This window comes from Aegilops tauschii, chromosome 2, assembly GCF_002575655.3.
Source record: "Aegilops tauschii subsp. strangulata cultivar AL8/78 chromosome 2, Aet v6.0, whole genome shotgun sequence".
Classification (NCBI taxonomy): Eukaryota; Viridiplantae; Streptophyta; class Magnoliopsida; order Poales; family Poaceae; genus Aegilops; species Aegilops tauschii.
This window is the reverse complement of record NC_053036.3, coordinates 3,175,780-3,202,496: the sequence shown is the minus strand read 5'-3', so window position 1 is coordinate 3,202,496 and position 26,717 is coordinate 3,175,780. Positions and strand designations below refer to the sequence as shown.

The following is a 26,717-nucleotide window of genomic DNA, read 5'->3' as shown; positions in this document are numbered from 1 at the left end:
CTTAGGTCATCCACTCGATGGAAAATTGCTACTGTCCTACAAAACTCTGCGCTTGGAGGCCCAACACGAGTCTACAAGAATAAAGTTGTGTAGTAGACATCATGGAGCTGCGTCGAGCTCGGGTGAAGAGGTGATATGTCTCCTTTTCCTTAGTGGAGAGGGACAGGCGCTGGTTTTTTGCATAGGATTATCATATCTTTTTAGTCATGTAATGTCGATGTTTACGTGGCTTGTAAGTGAACCTTTATTTTATTAACGAGACACGTATTACTACGAAAAAAAGCTCCGCCCCTGCGTTCAGAACACACATTGGAGATGGTGTTGAGCAATCCAGGACATGGCATGAATCCCTCTCATTTTGGTTTACCCTTACTAGTCTTGATTTGCTACTCCTAGCCCTCCTCCTGCTAGGGTTTTCCCGCCGACGCCGGTGCTCTAGCCCCTTCCCGCTGCCGCCGGCCGCCCGACGCGCTCGCACCGGCCCACCCCGCCCCCTCTGTCGGTGTCAAAACCGGCGGATCTCGGGTAGGTGGTCCCGAACTGTGCGTCTGGGATCGATGGTAACAGGAGACGGGGAACACGATGTTTACCCAGGTTCGGGCCCTCTCTATGGAGGTAATACCCTACTTCCTGCTTGATTGATCTTGATGAATATGAGTGTTACAAGAGTTGATCTAACATGAGATCGTAATGGCTAAACCCTAGAAGTCCAGCCTATGTGTATATGGTAATGAATGTCCCCTATCTGGACTATGCTCTCCGGTTTATATAAACACCGGAGAAATCTAGGGTTACATGGAGTCGGTTACATAAGAAGGAATCTTCACAGCTGGTCGCCTAGCTTGCCTTCTACGCCAAGGAAAGTCCAATCCGGACACGGGTATAGTCTTCGGACTTCGTATCTTCACAGCCCATCAGTCCGGCCCAATGAATAACAGGCCGGACGCCCGAGGACCCCTAAGTCCAGGACTCCCTCAGTAGCCCCTGAACCTGGCTTCAATGACGAGGAGTCCGGCGTGCAGATTGTCTTCGGCATTGCAAGGCGGGTTCCCTCCTTCCGAACTCCGGAATAGTCTTCGGATGTAGTAGATATATCCGGACCTGTGTATATAATTGCAGAAAATACAATATTCCACGAGTCTAATCTGTTGATAACTGTTTATGACATCGCATCACGCCTGCCCGGTTACAATTTCCAACCATCGGCTGGCACGTCGCCCCACGTCTCAGGACGCGGTTTTACTGGCACGTCTTGCCAAGGCAGAGATCGTGTTCCCTTATTCATGGGATTTTCATTAATGCAAGCGTGGGTAACCCAACCTTCCCCTGGGTACAACTCTCTGGGGATAGGTAAGTTTCGAGACCCAGGTGGATACGCTTATTATTTGGGGTCTTTATATAGGGTCCCAGACTCGTCTTCTTCCTTTGCGCTTGCTTCTTCCTCAACCCTAGCCACCCCAAGTTCAAACCCTCGGGTTCCCATCGCCACCAGCCCTAATCATGTCCAGATCCAGCCGTCAAGGCTGGTGGGTGGCTTCTTCTGTCACAGAGGAGGATATTGCGAAGCTCCTCACAGCGAGGTATCTGACCCCGGAAATCCTTTATCGGCTTCCTGCACAGGGGCAGGTCGTTCCTACCCCCAAATCCAGCGAGAGGGTAGTGTTTGTGTCCCACTTCCTCTATGGGTTAGGGTTCGCGCTTAACCCCTTCATCCGGGGGCTCATGTTCTACTATGGGCTAGACTTTCACGATCTGGCCCCGGACTCTATTCTCCTCATCTCGACATTTATCGTCACGTGTGAGGCCTTCCTCCGGACTCCTCCGCACTTTGGTTTGTGGCTCAAGACCTTTGACATGAGGCCGCAGGTGACAGAGGAGGAGCAGGCAGAGTGCGGCAGCGTCACAATAGGCAAGCTTGCCAGCGCGGTTTGGTTTGAAGGATCTTTCGCCAAGTCTTCCAACCTATGGCAACAGGGGTGGTTTTATATCAACAAGCCGCGGGGCTCCAAGTGGGAGGCTACGCCTGCGTTCTGACCCGGCCCTCCAATTCAGCTTGCTTCATGGATCAATAAGGGACTGGACTGGGGATCCGTCAATGAAGTGCGGACTCTGCAAGGTCACATCCGAAGACTTACCGAGAAGGGCATCGGTCTTGTGAACATCGTTCAAGTAATGCTAGTCCGCCGGACCCTGCCATGTCAGCGGCGGCCTCTCCGTATGTGGGAGTTTAATCCAGAAGGGCGATGGCCTCTTCAGCACTTCTTTGGCACCACGCATGAAGGAATGTGGAATATATTTCGGGGAACAAGAGCAATGGCCGGACACCACGGAAGATGTCGGGCTTGACTGCAATCATCTGGACACTGCAGTAAGTACTCAAACTCTGAACACCTTCCACTCAAGCACCTCTTGACAAGGTACGGAACAATCCGTCCCTATACAGGACTGGATAAAGAAAGTTGTGTTAATCTGGTGTCCGGCGCCCCTTCCCGAAGACTCTGCGACCGCCCTGCTGATGAGAATGCTGATTCCCACACCGTACCAGGTGTCTGCAGAGGGGGGCGAGAGCGGGGAGCCCTAAGGTGATACCCGCCCTGAGGACGAATTAGACGCTGTGTTCGGGGAAACCAAAACTCTTTTGCCCAAGGGCAAAGGTGCGGAGGAAGCTTCTATGGCAAAAAGAGGGCTGCTTCCGAAGATCAGGAGGGGAAGCCTTCCAAGAGGGGGAAAATGCCATCGTCGGGCAGTTTGGGCCGGGCGAGCGACGCTGCCGTAAGGCTTTCTGGCGAGGACGAACCTCTGGCCAAACCGTAAGTGAGGTTGGGGCACTTTAAACGTACCTCATTCTTTTCCTATTGGTGAAGTAATCATCCGACATATGCACATCCACGCAGATTAACGCCTGGTGTTTCTCAATCGTCCTCCTCCTCGGGAGACCTTCTTCCGGAGATGACGAAGAGTGACACGCCATCTCCGGCTTCTTCACCCAACAGGGGGGATGATACGGAGGTATCGTCCCGAAGGGCTCCTCCCCATCGTCAAGCGGTGCAGGAAACGAAGAAGGCATTACCCAGAGGTGGTGCCTCTGTCACCCAGGGTTCGGGAATCAAGAATGACGGCCCCGAACCGTCCGGTTTACATCCAAAGACGATTCTTGGGGAGAGTAAGCAGATTCCTTCAAAGGAATGTCGTACTCCAGCGGCGGTTTCCGAAGACCCCGGAGCGCCGGAAATGCTGACGGACATGCTGCGGCGAGCGTCCATTTCAGAGAAGCACCGTGCCTTGATGGTTACGGTGGTCGAAAAGGTTCTATCGGCGAAAAGCGGATTGAACGAGGCCTTCTCGAGCCTTCTAAGAGGTTTTGAGGTTTGTGATGTAGTTTTGCCAATTGAATGATATTGACAGAATGCAACTGTTGTATATGCTATAGCCCCTGAGACTCGGATTGCCTTCCGAAGGAAGCGATCGGAGCATCAAAAAGATATGCTCAGTTACTAACCTTGATTTAACTTGGAATACAGGCTGCCTCCCCTCCTGCGGCTACCCGAAATACGGAAGTGGCCGAACTGCAGCGAAAGCTGGATATTGCAGAAGGTGATATTTGCATTGATCAACAGGCGTCTTGACGACTCGCAAGGTATATAGTTCGAGCATTCCTTACACCAATGTTCTTGTAATGTAGGCCTAACGCCGAAAAGGGTTTTATATGAAATGTGCATGATTGCAGATGGAGCTGCCACCGTTGAAGCTCTTCTGGCGGAGCTAGCCCGGGCCAAGGAGCAGGCCCGGTGTAGTGATGCGGCTGCCGAGAAGGCATCGGCTGATCTAAGAGCCGAACAGGCAGCTCGGCGCCGAAGTGAGGAGAAAATATCCGCACTGGCGCTTGAATTAAAGAATACTGCCAGCCGCTATGAATTCCTTGAGAAGGAGAATAAAGCCAAAATGGCTGAACTTGATAAGGCCGTACGAGAGGAGAGTGAAGCTCGGTCTGAATCTAGGGCAGCTCGTGAAGAGATTCGGCAGGCTAAGGAGATAGCGGCCAGTAAGCCCTTTTTGCTTCAGACTAAGTTTGGCGATCCGGACTATGCTCAGCTAAACCAGGTCTGGAGTTCTCCGGCTGAATTTTTGGACTTGCCGAAGAGTTCTTCCGATGCGGCGCAATTTTACCAAGCGCAAGAGGGGTATGCAACGGAGAAGCTTTTCTGGTCACAATTTGGCGCATCAAAGCGCCCTCTGTTGCTAAATGAACAGTTGTCCTAGTGGGCCGAGCTTCATAGGATATCCGGCGACGCCATGAAGAACGTCATAATCCGGTTGTGGCCGAGTGAGCCTGTTCCCAAGAGCTATTTTGGCCTGGTGCAGCGTCTAGTTGATGCGGTGCCGCGTATCGATGCTGCGAAGCGGTCGGCATGCACTAAGGGTGCACGGATGGCCTTTGCCCGAGTCAACACGTTCTGGGGGAAGATGAAGGCCGTCGATGTTGCGGCGAAGGGTCCGCCCAAGGGCGAGGACCGTAATGAGCCGGAGCATTATTTTGAAGACGTCCTGGAAGCCGCCCGCCTGATAGAGGGTTGATAACCCACAAGTATAGGGAATCGCAACAGTTTTCGAGGGTAGAGTATTCAACCCAAATTTATTGATTCGACACAAGAGGAGCCAAAGAATATTCTCAAGTATTAGCAGTTGAGTTGTCAATTCAACCACACACCTGGATAACTTAGTATCCGCAGCAAAGTATTTAGTAGCAGAGTAATATGATAGTAGTGGTAACGGTAGCTAAAGTAATATTTTTGGGTTTTGTGTAGTGATTGTAACAGTAGCAACGGAAAAGTAAATAAGCGAAGAACAATATGTGAAAAGCTCGTAGGCATTGGATCGGTGATGGAGAGTTATGCTGGATGTGGTTCATCATGTAACAATCATAACATAGGGTGACACAGAACTAGCTCCAATTCATCAATGTAATGTAGGCATGTATTCCGAATATAGTCATACGTGCTTATGGAAAAGAACTTGCATGACATCTTTTGTCCTACCTCCCGTAGCAGCGGGGTCCTAATGGAAACTAAGGGATAATAAGGCCTCCTTTTAATAGAGTACTGGACCAAAGCATTAACACATAGTGAATACATGAACTCCTCAAACTATGGTCATCACCGGGAGTGGTCCCGATTATTGTCACTTTGGGGTAGCCGGATCATAACACATAGTAGGTTACTATAGACTTGCAAGATAGGATCAAGAACTCACATATATTCATGAAAACATAATAGGTTCAGATCTGAAATCATGGCACTCGGGCCCTAGTGACAAGCATTAAGCATAGCAAAGTCATAGCAACATCAATCTCAGAACATAGTGGATACTAGGGATCAAACCCTAACAAAACTAACTCGATTACATGATAGATCTCATCCAACCCATCACCGTCCAGCAAGCCTACGATGGAATTACTCACGCACGGCGGTGAACATCTTGAAATTGGTGATGGAGGATGGTTGATGATGACGACGGCAACGGATTCCCCTCTCCGGAGCCCCGAACAGACTCCAGATCAGCCCTCCCGAGAGGTTTTAGGGCTTGGCGACGGCTCCGTATCGTAAAATGCGATGAATCCTTCTCTCTGATTTTTTCTCCCGGAAAGTGAATATATGGAGTTGGAGTTGAGGTCGGTGGAGCGTCAAGGGGCTCACGAGGTAGGGGGCGCGCCCCCACCCTCGTGGACAGGGTGTGGGCCCCCTGATGTGGATTTTTCTTCCAGTATTTTTCTTATTTTCCAAATAGATGTTCCGTGGAGTTTCAGGTCATTCCGAGAACTTTTGTTTCTGCACATAAATAACACCATGGAAAGTCTGCTGAAAACAGCGTCATTCCGGGTTAGTTCCATTCAAATCATGCAAGTTAGAGTCCAAAACAAGGGCAAAAGTGTTTGGAAAAGTAGATACGACGGAGACGTATCAACTCCCCCAAGCTTAAACCTTTGCTTGTCCTCAAGCAATTTAGTTGATAAACTGAAAGTGATAAGGAAAAACTTTTACAAACTCTGTTTGCTCTTGTTGTTGTAAATATGTAAAGCCAGCATTCAAGTTTTCAGCAAAGATTATGACTAACCACATTTGCAATAACTGTTAAGTCTCATGTTTACTCATATCAATAGCATAATCAACTAGCGAGCCATAATAATAAATCTCGGATGACAACACTTTCTCAAAACAATCATGATATGACATAATAAGATGGTATCTCGCTAGCCCTTTCTGAGACCGCAAAACATAAATGCAGAGCACCTTTAAAGATCAAGGACTTACTAAACATTATAATTCATGGTACAAGAGATCCATTCATAGTCATACCCAATATAAATTAATAGTAATGGATGCAAATGACAGCTGCGCTCTCCAACTAGTGCTTTTTAATAAGAGGGTGATGACTCAACATAAAAGTAAATAGATAGGCCCTTCGCAGAGGGAAGCAGGGATTTGTAGAGGTGCGAGAGCTCTGTTTTGAAATAGAGATAAATAATATTTTGAGCGGCATACTTTCATTGTCAACATAGCAACCAAGAGATGGCGATATATTCCATGCTACACACATTATAGGCGGTTGCCAAACAGAATGGTAAAGTTTATACTCCCCCTCCACCAACAAGCATCAATCCATGACTTGCTCGAAACAACGAGTGTCTCCAACTAGCAACAGTCCCAGGGGGAGTTTTGTTTGCAATTAATTTGATTTAGTTTGCATAAAGCATGGGACTGGGCATCCCGGAGACCAGCCATTTTCTCATGAATGAGGAGCGGAGTCCAGCCCTCTTGAGAATAACCCGCCTAGCATGGAAGATACGGACAGCCCTAGTTGATACATGAGCTATTCGAGCATACAAAACAGAATGTTCATTTGAAGGTTTAGAGTTTGGCACATACAAATTTACTTGGAACGACAGGTAGATACCGCATATAGGAAGGTATAGTGGAATCATATGGAATAACTTTGGGGTTTAAGGGATTGGATGCACAAGCAGTATTCCCGCTTAGTACAAGTGAAGGCTAGCAAAAGACTGGGAAGCGACCAACTAGAGAGCGACAACAGTGATGAACATGCATTAAAATTGATAAACATTGAGTGCAAGCGTGAGTAGGATATAATCCACCATGAACATAAATATCGTGAAGGCTATGTTGATTTGTTTCAACTACATGTGTGAACATGTGCCAAGTCAAGTCACTTAAATCATTCAAAGGAGGATACCACCCCACTATACCACATCACAACCATTTTAATAGCATGTTGGCACGGAAGGTAAACCATTATAATTCATAGCTAATAAAGCATGGCACGAGCAACTATGATCTCTAATTGTCATTGCAAACATGTTTATTCATAATAGGCTGAATCAGGAACGATGAACTAATCATATTTAAAAGAACAAGAGAGGTCGAGTTCATACCAGCTTTTCTCATCTCAGTCAGTCCATCATATATCGTCATAATTGCCTTTCACTTGCACGACCGAACAAAGTGAAAATAATAAGAGTGCACGTGCATTGGACTAAGTTGGAATCTGCGAGCATTTAAGAAACAGGAGAAGACAAGGCAATATGGGCTCTTGGTTAAATCAACAATAATGCATATAAGAACCAATTCAACAATTTAATCATGGTCTTCTCCTAGCGACCTCCAAAGAAAAGAAAAGAAATAAAAACTATTTACGCGGGAAAGCTCCCAACAAGCAAAAAGAAGAACGGGAAATCTTTTTGGGATTTTCTTTTTAATTATTACTACTACAGCAAGAAAAGGAAAATAAACTAGCATGGATATTACAGTGAAAAAGTATGAGCACCGACATCTAGCTTAGGCTTTTGGCCTAAGTTGGTTTATTGCCACGGATGGCCTGGCGAATATCCATAGTTGAGTCGGGGTCGTACTGAGATGAAGAAGACTCTGATTGCCACTGGCTGGCAGGCATCTCCGGACCCCAAAAGTAATCAGACTGTCGTGGAGGCTCAAATTGTGGTTCTGGCTCCGGGGCTGGTGTAGGATTCCGGTAAGAGTAAATGGCCGCCGACGGAACAAGATACGGGCCTGCAGATAAATTAAACAAGGAAGGAGCAGGCAGGATAATAGTCTCAGGGTGATGTTTATCAAAGAACAATTTGTATTTAAGCTCCCCTTCCTTGTTCTTAACAATGAAATCATGAGCTACCATACTCTTATAATCTAAATAAGTAGTGGGCAGCAATTTTTCTTCTTTTTCATAATGCGTAATAGGTATATTATAATATGCAGCAAGGCGTGAAGCATAAATACCTTCAAAAGATGGGACCCTTAGTCCGGTTCAGACTTAACCGTTTAGCAATAATACCGCCCATACTAACAGTGTTATCGGAAAATAAACCATGGAACAAAATGATAATATCAGGAACACTAAGGTTCAGTTTCCGCGACCAATCAAGCAACGACTAGCAAATATGGCAAAGTAGCGTAAAACAGGAAAATGTATGCTAGTGATTATTGCATCGGAAACCTTCCTGGTTTCCCCCACAGTAATGGTGTCAATAAACCCGTCCACATCTTTACGATGTGGTTCATCTAAGGTACCCTCGAAGGGTATTTTGCAAACCTTGCAAAATTCATCTAGTGGCATCTTCTTAACAACATCATATAAATGAAACTCTACTGAAGGAGGTGTTTCCTTAGGAAAATAGTAAAAGTTTTGCACAAAAGTATTGGTGAGTAAGAGATACTGATGACGTTGGTCGCGGAGGAAGTCGGTGAGGCCTGCATTCACAGCCAATGAATAGAAATCTTCATAAATCCCGGCTTCTCTCAAGAAATCATCGGAAGGCCATTCACACGGCCGAACCTCCGCAGTGCGAGGCAAATTATATTTGGGCCTCTATGCTTCTTCATTCTGCTTTTCCTTCGAGCTTCGGCTCGATGAGCCCCTCAAAAATCTCTTCATTATTTTCTGAAAAATTCTGAAATTTTTAGTAATTTCAAATAAAAGTGAACTAAGCTCAATAAAATTGGTAGAAACTACTCCTACAAGTGACTAAAGCCTATATCAAGCATTAGAACTGCTTGGAACCATATAAATTTAACATGCAAGCTCAAGAACATGGTCACCTAGGCAGCACAAATTTGCAATGAATAAAGCACTAGAACAAAAACTAATTGGACCAATGGAGGAGTCACATACCAAGGAACAATCCCCCCAAGCAGTTTTGCGAGAGGTGCTTTGAGCAAGGAGATCGAAAATCGCAGCAAAATGAGCTAGAACTCGTGCTTGAGCTAGATATTGATGTTTGTGGGAGGAAGAAGAAGTGTGTGGGTGCAGGAATAAGTGGAGGGGGGCCACCATGGGCCCACGAGGCAGGGGGCGCGCCCTGGGGGGTAGGGCGCGCCCTCCACCCTCGTGGCCAGATGCTTGCCCCTCCTGCTGTGTTCTCAGTGCCAGATATTCTCAAATATTCCAGAAAAAAATCATATTCCATTTTCAGGGCATTTGGAGAACTTTTATTTTCGGGGTATTTTTATATTGCACGGATAAATCAGAAAACAAACAGAAAAATACTATTTTTACTTTATTTCCTCTAAATATTAGAAAGTAGAAAGAGGGTACAGAAGGTTGTGCCTTCTAGTTTCATCCATCTCATGCTCATCAAAAGGAATCCACTAACAAGGTTGATCAGGTCTTGTTAACAAACTCATTCCGAATAACATGGAACCGGAGAAATTTCGAATAACACTATGTTACCTCAACGGGGATATGCACATCCCCTATAATAAGAATATCATATTTCTTCTTGACAATAGGTAGAGGAAATTCAAAACCTCCCATAATAATCGATGGAATTTTTCCAATAGAATTGATACTATGAACTTGAGGTTGTTTCCTTGGAAAGTGTACCGTATGCTCATTACCATTAACATGAAAAGTGACATTGCCTTTGTTGCAATCAATAACAGCCCCTGCAGTATTCAAAGAGGGTCTTCCAAGAATAATAGACATACTATCATCCTCTGGAATATCAAGAATAACAAAGTCCGTTAAAATAGTAATGTTTGCAACCACAACAGGCACATCCTCACAAATACCGACAGGTATAGCAGTTGATTTATCAGCCATTTGCAAAGATATTTCAGTAGGTGTCAACTTATTCAAATCAAGTCTACGATATAAAGAGAGAGGCATAACACTAACACCGGCTCCAAAATCACATAAAGCAGTTTTAACATAGTTTTTTTTAATGGAGCATGGTATGGTGGGTATTCCTGGATCTCCAAGTTTCTTTGGTATTCCACCCTTAAAAGTGTAATTAGCAAGCATGGTGGAAATTTCAGCTTTCGGTATCTTTCTTTTATTAGTAACAATTTCTTTCACATACTTAGCATAAGGATTCATTTTAACCATATCAGTTAATCGCATGCGCAAAAAGATAGGTCTAATCATTTCAGCAAAGCGCTCAAAATCCTCATCATCCTTTTTCTTGGATGGTTTGGGAGGAAAAGGCATGGGTTTCTGAACCCATGGTTCCCTTTCTTTACCATGTTTCCTAGCAACAAAGTCTCTCTTATCATAATGTTGATTCTTTGATTGTGGGTTATCAAGATCAACAGCAGGTTCAATTTCTATGTCATTATCATTACTAGGTTGAGCATCATCATGAACATCATCAATAGCATTTTCATTAGGTTCATGTTCATTACCATATTGTGTTTGAGCATCAGAAATAGAGATATCATTTGGATTCTCAGGTGTTTCAGCAATAGGTTCACTAGAAGCATGCAAAGTCCTATCATTTTTCTTTTTCTTCCTTTTAGAAGGACTAGGTGCATCAATATTATTTCTCTGAGAATCTTGCTCAATTCTCTTAGGGTGGCCCTCAAGATACAAAGGTTCCTGAGTCATTCTACCAGTTCTAGTAGCCACTCTAACATCATAATCATTTTTCTTACTATTCATTTCATTGAACAAATCATTTTGAGCTTTAAGTACTTGTTCTACTTGAGTGGTAACCATAGAAGCATGTTTAGTAATGAGTTTAAGTTCACCATTAACTCTAGACATATAATCACCCAAGTGTTCAATCATATAAGCATTTTGTTTTAATTGTCTACCAAAATAAGCATTGAAATCTTCTTGCTTAACCATAAAGTTATCAAACTCATCCAAGCATTGGCTAGCAATTTTAGTAGGAGGGATTTCAGCTTTATCAAATCTATAGAGAGAATTTACCTTTACTACCTGTGTCGGGTTATCAAGACCATGAATTTCTTCAATAGGTAATGGATTAAGATCATATGTTTCTTCAACAGGCGGTATATTAAGACCATCTATTTCTTCAATAGGAGGTAAATTCTTAACGTCTTCAGCTTTAATACCTTTTTCTTTCATAGTTTTCTTTGCCTCTTGCATATCTTCAGCACTAAGAAATAGAACACCTCTCTTCTTCGAAGTTGGTTTAGGAATAGGCTCAGGAATTGGCTCAGGAGGTGTCCAATTATTTTCATTTGTCAACATATTATTCAATAGAATTTCAGCTTCATCGGGTGTTCTTTCCCTGAAAACAGAACCAGCACGACTATCCAGGTAATCTCTGGAAGCATCGGTTAGTCCATTATAATAGATATCAAGTATTTCATTTTTCTTGAGAGGATGATCAGGAAAAGCATTAAGTAACTTGAGAAGCCTCCCCCAAGCTTGTGGGAGAATCTCTTCTTCAATTTTTACAAAATTGTATATTTCCCTCAAAGCAGCTTGTTTCTTATGAGCAGGGAAATATTTAGCAGAGAAAGTAATAAATCATATCCTGGGGACTACGCACACAACCAGGATCAAGAGAATTAAACCATATCTTAGCATCACCCTTTAATGAGAACGGAAATATTTTAAGAATATAAAGGTAGCGTGTTCTCTCATCATTAGTGAACAGGGTGGCTATATCATTTAATTTAGTAAGATGTGCCACAACAGTTTCAGACTCATAGCCATGAAAAGGATCAGATTCAACCAAAGTAATTATATCAGGATCAACAGAGAATTCATAATCCTTATCAGTAACACAGATAGGTGAAGTGGCAAAAGCAGGGTCAGGTTTCATTCTAGCATTAAGAGATTGTTGCCTCCATTTAGCTAATAACCTCTTGAGTTCATATCTATCTTTGCAAGCTAAAATAGCTAAAGCAGCTTCTTTTTCAAAAACATAACCCTCAGGAATAACACGCGAGTCTTCATCATCACTTTCATCTATATAATCAGTTTCAATAATTTCTTTCTCTCTAACCCTAGCAATTTGTTCATCAAGAAATTCACTAAGTGGCACAGTAGTATCAACCGTAGAAGTAGTTTCATCATAAGTATCATGCATAGCAGAAGTGGCATCATCAATAACATGCGACATATCAGAACGAATAGCAGAAGCAGGTTTAGGTGTCGCAAGCTTACTCAAAACAGAAGGTGAATCAAGTGCAGAGCTAGATGGCAGTTCCTTACCTCCCCTCGTAGTTGAGGGATAAATTGTTGTCTTAGCGTCTTTCAAGTTCTTCATAGTGACCAGTAGATATAAATCCCAAGTGACTCAAAGAATAGAGCTATGCTCCCCGGCAACGGCGCCAGAAAATAGTCTTTATAACCCACAAGTATAGGGGATCGCAACAGTTTTCGAGGGTAGAGTATTCAACCCAAATTTATTGATTCGACACAAGGGGAGCCAAAGAATATTCTCAAGTATTAGCAGTTGAGTTGTCAATTCAACCACACCTGGATAACATAGTATCTGCAGCAAAGTATTTAGTAGCAAAGCAATATGATAGTAGTGGTAACGGTAGCAAAAGTAATATTTTTGGGTTTTGTAGTGATTGTAACAGTAGCAACGGAAAAGTAAATAAGCGAAGAACAATATGTGAAAAGCTCGTAGGCATTGGATCGGTGATGGAGAATTATGCCGGATGCGGTTCATCATGTAACAATCATAACATAGGTGACACAGAACTAGCACCAATTCATCAATGTAATGTAGGCATGTATTCCGAATATAGTCATACGTGCTTATGGAAAAGAACTTGCATGACATCTTTTGTCCTACCCTCCCGTGGCAGCGGGGTCCTAATGGAAACTAAGGGATATTAAGGCCTCCTTTTAATAGAGTACCGGACCAAAGCATTAACACATAGTGAATACATGAACTCCTCAAACTATGGTCATCACCGGGAGTGGTCCGGATTATTGTCACTTCGGGGTTGCCGGATCATAACACATAGTAGGTGACTATAGACTTGCAAGATAGGATCAAGAACTCACATATATTCATGAAAACATAATAGGTTCAGATATGAAATCATGGCTCGGGCCCTAGTGAAAGCATTAAGCATAGCAAAGTCATAGCAACATCAATCTCAGAACATAGTGGATACTAGGGATCAATCCCTAACAAAACTAACTCGATTACATGATAGATCTCATCCAACCCATCACCGTCCAGCAAGCCTACGATGGAATTACTCACGCACGACGGTGAGCATCATGGAATTGGTGATGGAGGATGGTTGATGATGACGACGGCGACGGATTCCCCTCTTCGGAGCCCCGAACGGACTCCAGATCAGCCCTCCCAAGAGGTTTTAGGGCTTGGCGACGGCTCCGTATCGTAAAATGCGATGAATCCTTCTCTCTGATTTTTTCTCCCCGAAAGTGAATATATGGAGTTGAGGTCGGTGGAGCGTCAGGGGGCCCATGAGGTAGGGGGCGCGCCCTAGGGGGGTAGGCACGCCCCCACCCTCGTGGACAGGGTGTGGGCCCCCTGACGTGGATTTTTCTTCCAATATTTTTCTTATTTACCAAATAGATGTTCCGTGGAGTTTCCGGTCATTCCGAGAACTTCTGTTTCTGCACATAAATAACACCATGGAAAGTCTGCTGAAAACAACGTCAGTCCGGGTTAGTTCCATTCAAATCATGCAAGTTAGAGTCCAAAACAAGGGCAAAAGTGTTTGGAAAAGTAGATACGACGGAGACGTATCAAGGGTCAGTGCTCGAACAACGTAATGTTTGAGTGAGGTGTATTAGAATTGTAAAAGACAATTTTATACTTGATCTATTTTATATTTTTGCTCCAAAACTTGAATTCCTCCTGTGCGGCCGTTTTAATATAATCGGAAACTTTTCCAGTCGTCGGCTTCAGCCCCCTCGTAGGAAGTACGGGCGTGTTCGGAAAAGCATTTAATCACTCTTTATCCAACGTCTTGGTCCATAAAGGAGGTGATAATGCCCCTGGTATGTATGCGGCGTATAATGCCTTGCATATTTGATCTGAAAAAGATTCCTCGTGTGACACGGAGAATCGCTAAGGATTTCAAGAAATCGTCAAGTGGTTGACCAGCTCTCGCCGCATCATGACAGTCAGTTTTCGGCTTTCTCTACTGAGGTGCTCGTCCGGTTTAGACCAGGGCACAATCGCAGTAGTTCTCCCTTTACTACCCTAGCCGATGAAGCGGAACGTAGGGTAGCAAGCACAGGAGCCGGGCAACCCAACTATTGACCCAGGACAATGATTCGGAGCTGATCCATATAAGGCCAAACTTGCGACGCCGAAGTACGCTATAGAGTTGTTCAGACTTTTACTGGCGACTCTTTCGCTCCGATACCGAGCCCCTGGCAGGGTATGCCGAGGTGCATCTGTAACGCAGCCATTGAGGCCGTACACATTGTTGAAAGAGTATGAAAATTAGTTCGGACGAGGTTTACTGGAAGCGGAGCAATACGCCAATGACGAATTTATGTATATATAAAATAATAAAAAAGAAACCACAAGCCCAGCTATTTGACATGCTCGGGGTTGAGAACAGAGGAAAAAGGGCATAGTACAGGCTCGGAATAAAGAGTGCGGTCTACAAAAAGTTATTTTGGACCTCCTGTCGCACGTCTGCGCCGCCCGTCCTCGGGGGGGGGGACCTTAACGGAAGTAGCCCCTTAGGTGAGTGTACGGATCTGAACTCCGATAGAGTCCATTGTAGATGCTGTCGTGTTGGTCACCTGTTCTTGAGAAATGGTACAGAAAAATAAGAAAAACGTATAAAAAAACATTACGAGGATTCTTGCAGGGTTGTCCATATTGTGCTTCCGCCGATGCCCATGGTATCTTGAGTGTGTAGTGATGTACGCGTGGTGTAGATCTCGTCAGTATGGCAGGTGGGTGGCGGAAGCCGAACTGCTATTTCCATTCAGGGAGTGGCCGAACTTCGGAGGGAAACTGCTTTTGGCCCCTGATGTTCGGCTGGCGAGCCGCTCCGTCGTCCTTATCGCCTGGTGGCCTCCTCCCCTTGCTATCGGCGTTAAGCTTACCTGCCTGCTTGAGGACCCAACAGTTTATGTTGGTATGGTTAGCTGGCTTATCAGGATGACCGTGAATCTAACAAGGTCGGTCCAATATTCTGTCAAGGGTGGATGATCCATCCTGGTTTGCCTTTAGTGGCTTCTTCCCTTGACCGGGTTTCGGATTGTCAAATCCGGCGTTGACCGTTGTGTCGCCTAATCTTTCAGTATTGTTGTGACTTTTGTGTTCAGTTCGTCGTGGCTTACCGTTGCCGTCTCGAATTTCGAAAGTGCCCGGGTCGCTGGCGGTGTTGCTTTTACGAGCGAGCCAGTTTTCTTCTCCCGCACAAAAGCGAGTCACTAGAGCGGTAAGGGCTGTCATGTATTTGGGTCCTTCCTGGCCGAGGTGACGCACTAGCCATTCATCCCGGACGCCATGTTTGAAGGCCGTGAGGGCTTCTGCGTCCGGACAGTCGACAATTTGGTTCTTTTTGACTAAGAACCTAGTCCAAAGCTCCCTGGATGACTCGCCGGGCTGCTGGACAATATGACTTAAGTCATCGGCATCTTATGGTCGGACATATGTTTCTTGGAAGTTGTCTCGAAAGGCGTCTTCCAAGTCTTTCCAGCTACCAATATAATTTTCTGGCAAACTGTTTAGCCAGTACCGAGCTGGCCCTTTAAGCTTGAGAGGTATGTATTTAATGGCATGAAGGTCGTCTCCGCGGGCCATGTGGATATGGAGGAGGTAATCCTCAATCCATACCGCGGGATGTGTTGTTCCATCGTATGATTGTATGTTAATGGGTTTAAACCCGTCTGGAAATTCATGCTCCATTACCTCATCGGTAAAGCAGAGAGGGTGTGCGGCTCCTCTATGTTGAGCCACACTATGAAGCACCTCCGGCGGACTCTGTTTACGGAGTTCGGACCGAGCGTGGTCGGCTCTGTTGTGTCCGAATAGGTGACCATCATCACCGGTCGGGGCATATCCCCTCAATCTGTGTATTGACTTCGTGTGTCCTGTTCTACCCTCCAGGTCCTGTTGGATGTCGCGAGTGTTCCCCCGAGCTGTTTTGTTCTTGTTTTGATGGCCAGATGGGTTGGTATGGTGCTCTGCTTGGGCTGCTGCTTTATTCGGACCAAACTGTGGTCGGCCTACAGTCGTATTCGATGGTGGTGTGGGCTTCATCGCCCTGCCATCGTATTGAGGGGGCCACCTACTCTTGGGGTGGCTCTTGTCTGGGCCAATAGGGTCGTATTCTTCGGCGACCAAGACCTCGGTCCATCTATCATTGAGCAAATCTTGGCTCGCTTGAAGCTGCAGCTTCTTCTTTCTTAGGCTCCTTGCAGTGGCTACGAGCTGGCGTTTAATGCGCTCCTGGTCGAGAGGTTCCTTAGGCACGATAAAATCCTCGTTGTCGAGGATCTCCTCTTCCTCGGAGAGTGGGAGATAATTGCTATCCTCCGAGTCTCCATATGTTGCCTGTTCATCAAGGTTGTCTCGCCCGCCTTCTTGTTCCTCCTGTTCGGATCCTTCCTCAACAGGGTCTTCATCGTCCGGAGTGTTGTCTTCTCCGGTGCTGGTATTATTTTCTCTTGAGCGTCATGTCTTAGAGCGGCGCAGGGCGCGCCGGTGTTCGGACTGTGTACCAGGAGATTTATCCTCAACTGGGTCCTCCTTGTCATTGTCGAAAGCGTCGTTGGGTGTGTCTATCATACACACGTCGTACCATGAAGTGGCCATCCCGTGTCTAGCGGGTAGTGAGTTCTGGCCTTGCCCCTCATCGTCGTCCATACCGTCGATGTCTTCGGGGCCGAGGTCGAGCGTGTTGGTTGGGTCTTCGATAGTGGCTATGAAGTGGGTGGCGGGTGGGAAGCAAAATTCTCCATCATCAGTCGTAAGTTCGAACCGAACATAGTTCGGTGGTGAGTCGCCTGCCAGAGATAGGTTTTTTAGTGAGTTTAGTACATCGCCCGTGGGCGAGTGTTGGAAGACGTCTGTGGCGCTGAACTTGAAGATCGATAACCGATCGAGTTCGGTATCTGCGGACTCGCAGGGTTCGAAACCTGTCGCCGGGGACGAGTTCGGGGTTCCGCTGATGCGGATATCATACGCAGTAGAGTCTGTGTGCGGCTCCAAGGCTGCGGAATCGGTAGCCCCCGTGATGGGGTTGAGCTTCCCATCCTGGGACGACTTGATCTGCTCCGGATCAAAGGCCAGAGTTGCTGCGGGACCTATCTCCTGGATGCGGCCCAATGACAGGTTTAAGCCATGTCCATCGGGGCGGCGGGGAGCGATTGCCGCGGTCTCGAATCCGTCGAAGATCAAGTCTCCACGGATGTCCGCAACGTAGTTCAAGTTTCCGAATCTGACCTGAGGGCCAGGGGCGTAGCTGTCGATCTGCTCCAGATGGCCAAGCGAGTTGGCCAGCAGTACGAAGCCGCCGAACACGAAGATCTGCCCGAGGAGAAAGGTTTGTCCCTGGACAACGTCATCATCGACGATTGAAGGGGCCATCAAACCTTTTGTCGATGGCACAGTGGAACTCTCAATGAAAGCACCAATGTCGGTGTCAAAACACTACAAGAGGACAGAGCTTTTCTAACACCGGCTTGTGTTGCTACAGACCCAAAACTATGTTAATAGGCCATATAGTAATACAGTTTGAAATGTGTTCCATTAGACCGTGTTACTACGTGGTGTCAACTGTCACACATAATAATTGTTACCATATATCAAAAAGTGTGTTACAATGACATTGCAGTAACATGTGTATTATGTGTTACCAAACACACTGGTAACACATTTTTGTACTTATAGTAACACAGTTAGTAACATATTTGCATAGACGTAGAACATTGGTGGTAACATGTTTCTGTACAAATAGTAACACAACTGGTAACACATTTTTCTAGCATCGGAACACAATCAGTAACATAATATCCAAATACCGTAATACTATAGTTAGTTGTCAACTACTCTAGTAACAAATTTTATAACTATAGTAACACCATCGGTAACACTACTATATCAATATGGTAACATAATTAATGTATTTTTTTATTATTACCCACAAAATTTGATACCCATTTATGGAATATCAATTTATTTAATAAAATAGATGCAATTGCGTAAATAGTCAATCATTTTATTATTATGCTTGGCAGCATCAAAATGATATAGAAACTGAAGCACAACACATCTGGAAATTCATATGAAGATATTTATTACAAATACACAAGAGTGTATGATACATATGCATTACAATAAATATATCAGTCATATCATTTTGAGCAAAGAAAACACAACTATCGAGAATATTACACCATAGCATTTGCATCAATTCAAAGAAAGAAAAAGATCTTGTGGATTATATTACATTTTTCAATCTATCAATGTAAACTACGACTATTGGGAGCTAAAATCCTCAAACTTTATTTGCTTCTTGATCCAAGAATTCAGCTGCAACTCAATTATCCTTCTCTCGAATCTGTAAAAGAAAATTGCACCTTATATATATATGATTAAATGTACACAAATATGATTTCAGAATGTGGAAGAGAAGATTTAACTTACAAAAGCTGAAGGCCAGGCAATTAAGTATCCTAAAGTGAAAGTCTCACCAATTTTCTTGCAACTCAATCCCTTACCAACTCCTCATTATAAAGAATAGGTTGATCTATGCGCACAATGGCAAATTCAACACCTAATTCAATGCCACCAGCCTTAGTTCTTGGATCAGTACTCCGAATAGTTCCATATGCAACATTTCGCTTGTTGGTATATGTTGAAGTCTTTAAAACTACTTTGGAAGCAGCCTATATTACGATCAATATTAGCATTCAACGACAATGATAATATAATTTGTAATTTGCATGAGCAATATGAGATCTTTAGAATGTCATCCCAGTAAGGTACCCCAAAAAAACTAAATAAACTGGACCCGGCATCAATGTCTAATGCCCAAGGTCACCTCGCTTGCTCATGCTTGGTTAAATATATCATTTACTTGCATACAACAGATTGAGCAAAATTTGTAACAAAATCCATTTTTCGAGCAGGCATGATAATGTGGTCTGGGTTGGGAATTTGGGTGCAGTAAACCATGCCCCTTGGTGAATCTTTACCTTGATGGAAGAAGTACGCCTTCTTTTTGTGCTAGCTGGGTGTGGGTGTTCAGTTCTATTCCCCTGCTGGTTCTATCTTGAAACAGATTCACCTGTAAGATCCCTCGTTTCCCTCACCTACCAAGAGACAATAATATTAGATGGAATGATATTCATATCTGGAAGCTACAGAAAGCTACAACTTCAAAACCCAAAAGCACATAAAAAGTACCTCTGGCACAGAATCAATAACAAGGTCTTGTGGTGATGATGAATTTTGTTGAATTTGTAATTGGTTGACATCATGGTTGCCAACCTAGTTACATGACACAACAATGGTAAGCAAGCAACTATTTTATATTCTATCATTGTGACATGAGTAAGAGTAACTATAGGCATAACCTCATCATGGATCTTTGTAAAATTTTGGCTTCCTGATTTGCATCTTCATAGTGCAGGTATATGGTCAGCATGTCCATCACCTACATATATATATATGTCAATTGAACCATTACAAATAAAGACAAATTAACTAATGACATAACAGGGACAATTTTATTTGCCAATAGACATGAATTCGTAGCAGATAAATGAGGGAAGGAGAAAGGAGAATCCACCTTGGACAACAAGATTGTAGTCTCAGACAGGGAAATCAAGCAATACAAGTTGTGGAAGTCCCCTCGGCAATTTTGGTCCCAGAACAGATGAAACCTACCAAAAGAAACATGTGAATGTAGAGGGCAGAGAAGTACACAGTAGCATGTCAATGCACTATCAGCTTATCATAACTCAAAATAGAGAGAGGAGGTACAAGAGCATGGGTCCAGCCACACCCACACTCAGATATAACACTGTCGACATATGGATTCAGGACAGGTTTAAGTTGAAAACTGTACAGATTATGCAAACTGAGCAGTATGCCACAACCGTACATTGTTTATGGGCTTTTCTACATCAGTGAAAGTTTACTTACTTGTCTACGTATGGGCTAATTGTGCAATTAGCTGCCCCCATTAGCATATACAGTACACACTGTCTGCTACGAATCGCTAGGGGGGCTAGCGATTGGCAGGGGTCTGACCCCTGATCGGCCCTTCGTCTCCGCCCCTGCATCTGTATCTGTATAGTGGTGTTCGTAGCAGTGAGATCAGGGAAGGGGTGGGCGTTCAGATCCATACCAGCCAAGAGATCGTACTCCTTGAGGATGTAGGTGCCGGAGCTGAAGACCGACGAAGCCGTCGCCACAACTATCCAAACGGCGGCGAGGTGGATCAAGGAAGCGGCGGCGTGGCAGATCGAGGAAGCGGCGCCGAGGCAGGTCGAGGAAGCGGCAGATCGATATGGGGTGGAGGTAGGGGGGTTGCAGGTGGCGGCCGCGCTGGGCGCTTAAAGGGCGGCATGCTGGGCGTTGGAGTGCGGCAAGGTAGCCGCCGAATGGGGGCTGGGCTGGATGTAGATGCGTTTCAGACCCAATTTATTTAGCGTTTTCTAGTTAACTGGAGGGAAAAGTAAGCGCGAAAATTAGAGCTTTTACGTCAGAATTAATTTTTCACCATCGAGAACTAGAGGGAAATTTGGATCTAATTTTTTATCCAAGGAAACATGGACGACAATTGTTTTTGAAGAACTGCGACATTGTTACATATATTTATTTGTTTGGCATGGAAATTTTCCAAAAAAGTGTTTTTGGCATGGAAAATTAGAGTATATTTTATATTTTATTTATTAATGATTGAAAGGGAAATTGGATACATCTAAATAGTAAGGACTTTATAAAATTTATATATGTAACATGTGCTAAATAACCTATAACACGGTTTTCCTAGGCTAACTAGTTGATATAAAAAAATCATTGAGCTTGAAGCTTCGACGGGCCTTGGAGGATGTTGTGATCGGGAGATCCCTGATGTTGGGACGATGGACGTGCTGGTGTTGTCATGAACATCGGCAATCAGTTGATAGATCTCGCTCCTCATCGATCGTCTCGACCAAGATTACGTCATTCCCACACGACTTCCCATGAAAGCTACGACCGACAATGCTAGAAGCTGCGACCGGTCCCGGAACATGTTGCGACCAGTGAGGCCGGCGACTTTTGATCAATACTAAGAGCGCAAACGGTGGTGCTACAAAGTGGTGACGACGATATGCGTCAGCTGCAACCAACTTCCGACGGTGTTGTAACGACATATCCGAGAGGCTGGCACATTAATCTAGTCTCCTCCTTCCTTCCACCTCCATGATGACAGAATAAGGGGAGGGTATCCCAACTACACTCAGGGTTTAAATATACCGACCGTACTAGCAGTTGTACCAGAAAAAGTAAACCTATGACCTCGATGGTTGGTTAAAGAAACACATTGTAATTCGACCGACTGATCTCGCTCCTGATCGATCACCTCGACCAAGATCGCGTCATTCCCACACGATTGCCCAGGAAAACTTCGACCGGTGTGGGAGAAAGCTACAACTGACAATGATAGAAGCTGCGACCGGCCCGGGAGCATGTTGTGACCAGCAAGGTCGGCAACTTCTGATTGGTGTTGAGACCGCATGCCGTGGTGGTACAAAGTGGCGACAAAGAGATGCGTCAGGTAGGACCAACCACCGACAGTGTTCTAACGACAAATCTGAGAGGCTGGCACATCAATCTAGTTTCCTCCTTCCTTCAACCTCCATGGCGATAGAGAATAAGGGGAAGGTATCTCAGTAACACTCATGGTTTAAAAAACCGACTGTACTTGCAGTCAAACCAAAATGGAGGGGCAAATGGGGCGGCCCAGCTGATGAGTTCTATTGATAGAGTCACAACTAGATAGTTGAAAGTATCGAACTTATTTTGGAAATTATCAAAAAATAGAAATTGAACAACTTGTAAAAATCCTTGAACATTTTATTAATGTACGATGAACATTTTTAATAACACACGATGAACTTTTTTTAATACAGGGTGAACATATTTGAAAAAAAATGAGTATATGCATTGAATAATTTTTTAATACACATTGAACATTTAAAAAAAATATGTTGAACAATTCTCGAATACACATTGGAATTTGTTTGTGGTAATATACACAGAAAAAATTCAAAAAACACAGTGAACATTTGTATATACGTTGAACAATTTCTAATACACACAATGAACATTGTATAAGACACGAAAAAGGAAATAAAAAAAGGAGAATAAAATAAATAGAAACCGAAACAAAACAAAATAAACAGAAAAGAAGTGAAGCGCATAGCGACCGTAGGCCGGCCCAAATTGTGGCGTCGGCAGCTCAAGCTTCAGGAAGACCCACCCTATTAGACGCTTCAGGCGCCCGTTACAAGTGTTTTTGCTAACAGCCGCCTGAAGCGCCCCCGTGATGGGCCGGCCCATCTAACATTTGTTTTCATGTGTCTTAATTCACAAAAAAGTGCCACGTTTGAGAATCGATCAAGCGACTTCCCTCCTAAGGGTACGCCGGTGTAACCACCAGGCCACCCCGTTCGGACCTAGCAACATTTAATTTTTCATCTCTTTAATACGGTTTTTCATTTTTTTTTCTTTTTTTTGAAAATAAAGGGTTTGATTTTTTTTGTCTTTTTCCTGGTTCGATGATTTTTCTCAAATACGTGAACGTTTCTTTAAATTGACGAACTTTTCCAAAATTTGATTAACATTTTATAAATTGAATACCATTTTTTTTAAACCTTTTTTTTAATTTTGATATTTTTTATTCAATTTTGATGAACTTTTTAAAAATTATGAGATTCTTACAAAATCCATGAACCTTTTTTGAATTTCGATGAACTATTTTTCAAATTCAACGAACCTTTTTTAAATTCGGTGCACTTTTTGCAAGTGGACGAATGTTTTTTGAAATTCATGAACTTTTTCCTTTTTTGAACTTTTTTCAAAAATCATAGTTTTTTTGGGAATTTTGTTTCAAATAATTAATTCTGGGTTTATAATTATCTTTTTTGCGGTAACGGTTTATAATATATCTCTTGGAGAAGTGTCAAATAGGCCTCGTTTCTTAAAGTGGACTAGCTTGGCAGCTTGGTGTGGTGGTTCTGTCGTTGTTTAGTCTTCATTTAGGTTAGCACCAACTAGCGCTTATAGTGCCGAATAAGAGTTCCCAAAGCTTCAGTGAAGCCACGGCTATTTGACGCATGTGGGCGTCAGATAGGATCTGCCTCTTTCTAGTTCGCCCCCTCGTAATCACAAATTGCAAGCCCAATTGGTATTGGGTTGTTGGGCATGCGGCGTCTCAAGGTCAATGGTCCTATTCCTAGTTTCACACGATTTTTTATTTTTCTAGAAGAACACAATTTTTGTATATAATTTACTAGTTTTCCCCTAAAAGGCCGACATACTTAAAAACCTGGACAAGGCCTTGGTTCCTTTTTTCGGTCAGACTGTCGGTCCGGTTCTTAAAACCATGTTCAAATTTAAGCTCTTGTTTGATGTTGGTCTTCCACTCTTATGAGTATTGACGTCAAATACTTAATTTCATATGATCAATTCAAGGTGTGCATTTTGCATTTATGGTCGCTGAGTCATCCTAAAATTCACGTAAAAAATAAGATTAATATGATATTCACTGCAACCATACCAAAAAATAGTTTGGTATTTACCAATCAAATGGTATTTACCAACCAAAAAATAGTCCGAGGACCCCTAAGTCCAGGACTCCCTCACCCTCCCCCCTCCTCCCCTTCCCGCCGCCTCCGCCATCTCCCCGGAAGGCGGCCGGGGTGGCGCCCCCCATTTCCCCTCGTCCACCCCCTCCTTCCTTCCTCCCTGCCGCCGCCGGCAGTCGCCCCTGAATCTGGCCGGGTGGTGTCGGCGGTGGCGGGTCCTCCCATTCCCGCGCGTCCTCCTACTTCCCGGGGCGGGGGGAGGCGGCGGTGGTGCTCGGCCGGTGGCGGTCCGGCGTCCTGGTGGCGGCGGCAGGCGGCACGCGCAGTGGTGGTGCCTCCACTTGGCGGCGGGGCGGTCCGGTGGTGCTGGGCGGTTGGCAGCGCGACCCCGGCCCAGATCTGGGCCCGTAGGGCCCCATCTGGGTCCTCGCGGGCCGGCTCCAGCGCGACCTTGACGCCCTCTGTGCGGGCGAGGCAGGGGAGCGGCTTGGGCAGTGGCGGCGACGCCGACGGCGTGCCGGCTGCAGCGTGAAGGCGGGAGCTGTCCGGGCTGTCGAGCGGTCGGCTGGGCCTGTGGGGCCACGGGCCTGGTAGTTTCATTCAAGATTAGATCAATCCTAACCTAGCTCTTCAGTCCTTTTGCTGTGATTCTTGTTGACATCTTTTGCATACATCTTTTCGCAAGCCATGTGCACATAGTTAGCAAAATGTGGTGCATAGTCGTAATAGTTTGTTCAGAAGAGACACTTGTAATTAGAGAGATGCTAGAAATGTGCATGGCCTGTGTGGTTCTACTCCAACTAAGGAGAGCTTTTTCAAGAACATGCAATATATCTACGTGCCTATATATTAAGAAAGAGAAAAAGTCACAAAGTTACAAGATTTGTTCCGGGTGGCGCGCGCAGGCAGCCAAACTATCTAAGGGATTACTTGTTTCAGACTACCGTTTCCCACCTTAACCCACTCACGGCACCATGTGCCCTCGACGCCGGGGGTGATACACCGCAGCTCACGTCAAAGGAGACCCGACCGGCAGCGCGATACACAAGACAGCCGGCGGATGCTTTTGTAGACCCGAAACCCCACACGTCCGGGAGGGACCCGTTAGGGCGTGTGGCGGCTATGGGCTGCCCTAGGTCGACCTAATCGCCCTAGGGCCTCGTGGATCGCCGCCCTGCAAACGAAGAACGAGAAGATGAAGAACTAAGGTTAAGAAAAAAGGATAAAGATAAAAAAGTGGCAGATGAATTGATCGATTGTGTGTTGTTCAATCGGCTGCCACCCCTTAGATATATAAGAGGCGGATGGACTTCCCGTACAAGAAAATGACTCCAAATCACGTCCAAATCTTTCCAAAGTTAACCGAACTCAGATTTAGGTAAGTCTGGAACATCAGTTTGGTTTTTAGGTCCCATAGGCCACAAACGACCTCGGATGAAGATGAGCCTAAAAACAAATTTGACCATTTGGATGAGACGAACAACTGTCGTGTTGAACGTTTTTCGATTCCAGGCTATCTTCAGGGCCGAATCGCTCTCGTAAAACAGACTATTCTCGCGCTACCTATCAGACACCGTGTCGGATGGGGCGCGCCACTTTTGCCCCGTGACAGGGCCGCACTCAGGTGGCTATAACTTTTACATACGATCTTGGATTGATACGATTTTTATATCAAAATCGAACGTTTCGACGATATGAAGACAATTCGTGTATATCAGTTTTCCATATGAGGCCGTCTCGGGGGCGTAACCAGCCGAACAGTGTTCTAGACACTAAATCTCAGTATTTCGAACACAACTTCGGCTTTAGAAATGAGATCGGATGGCTATAGCCCAAATATCAAAGTTTCTCCTTTTGACGATACATAACTTTCTCACTTTGAGTACTTTTCCATTTGAGGCCTTCTTAATTATGTTTTTGAGCACTTTTCCATTTGAGGCATTATCATGTTTTTGACTATGCCAAAATCTGACTACTACTACATGTCCCAGAGGCACGGTAGGGACCACTTAGTAGTAGCAAGGGGTATAAACCCGTGCTACTACTATCCACTTAGTAGTAGCGCGGGTGGATAGTAGTAGCGCGGGTTTATACCTCGCTACTACTATGGCATGTCCCGGATGGGCACGGTAGAGACCACTTAGTAGTAGCGAGTGGTATGAATCGGTACTAGTACTATCAACTTAGTAGTAGCGAGGGGTATAAACCCACACTACTAGAAAATAGCAGTGGCGAGGGGCAAGGGTTTGGTTACCGCTCGAAATTTCGAGTTACCACAAGGCTACCGAGGTTTTCGACCCCCCTTGGTAAATGGTAGTTTCGAGCAAAAAAAACCGAAATTTTTCAAATTTTTTGAATTTAAACGACCAATGCCTAGTCAATTAGCAGCGAAACTGAGTAAGTACACGTGTGAAAGGATGCCCTAGTGGTTCGGCGTCTCGCCCTTCCGCACAACATCTTGTGTTCGAATCCTGTCTCTGCAAGTTTTTTTGCCTCATTCTATTGATATAAACGGAGTTTCAAAAAAGTTTGGACGTCGGGGTTCGAACTCGAGACCACCAAGGCAACGAGGACGTAGGGCTGCTAGTAAAAACCACTGCGCTATGAGCATGCTGTTGTGAAATAATAGTACCTTAGCAGTTGAGTTGCTCTAAATATTTGAATTCGAA

General features: G+C 44.7%; 1 protein-coding gene and 1 pseudogene across 5 annotated transcripts; both read right to left on the bottom strand.

Moving 5' to 3' along the window:
- Nucleotides 1–26,717, bottom strand: part of LOC141020631 (putative disease resistance protein RGA4) — a 355,307-nt pseudogene that overhangs the window by 257,227 nt on the left and 71,363 nt on the right.
- Nucleotides 18,518–20,865, bottom strand: LOC109751705 (uncharacterized). 5 transcript variants are annotated; one of them, XM_073507650.1, is made up of 7 exons: nucleotides 20,396–20,560; nucleotides 20,040–20,133; nucleotides 19,825–19,904; nucleotides 19,655–19,738; nucleotides 19,444–19,560; nucleotides 18,893–19,022; nucleotides 18,518–18,806 (listed from the first exon to the last, which is right to left on the bottom strand). In XM_073507650.1, exons 1-5 carry the CDS (start codon nucleotides 20,533–20,535, stop codon nucleotides 19,557–19,559), a joined length of 402 nt encoding a protein of 133 aa, XP_073363751.1. In that variant the 5' UTR covers nucleotides 20,536–20,560; the 3' UTR covers nucleotides 18,518–18,806; nucleotides 18,893–19,022; nucleotides 19,444–19,556. The 5 variants fall into 5 exon arrangements, 3 of the variants coding, with proteins under 3 accessions (XP_073363751.1, XP_073363750.1, XP_073363752.1); XM_073507649.1 differs by having other exon boundaries at nucleotides 18,893–19,134; nucleotides 20,396–20,559; XR_006670955.1 differs by lacking the exon at nucleotides 20,396–20,560 and adding an exon at nucleotides 20,601–20,865 and having other exon boundaries at nucleotides 18,893–19,134; nucleotides 19,655–19,904.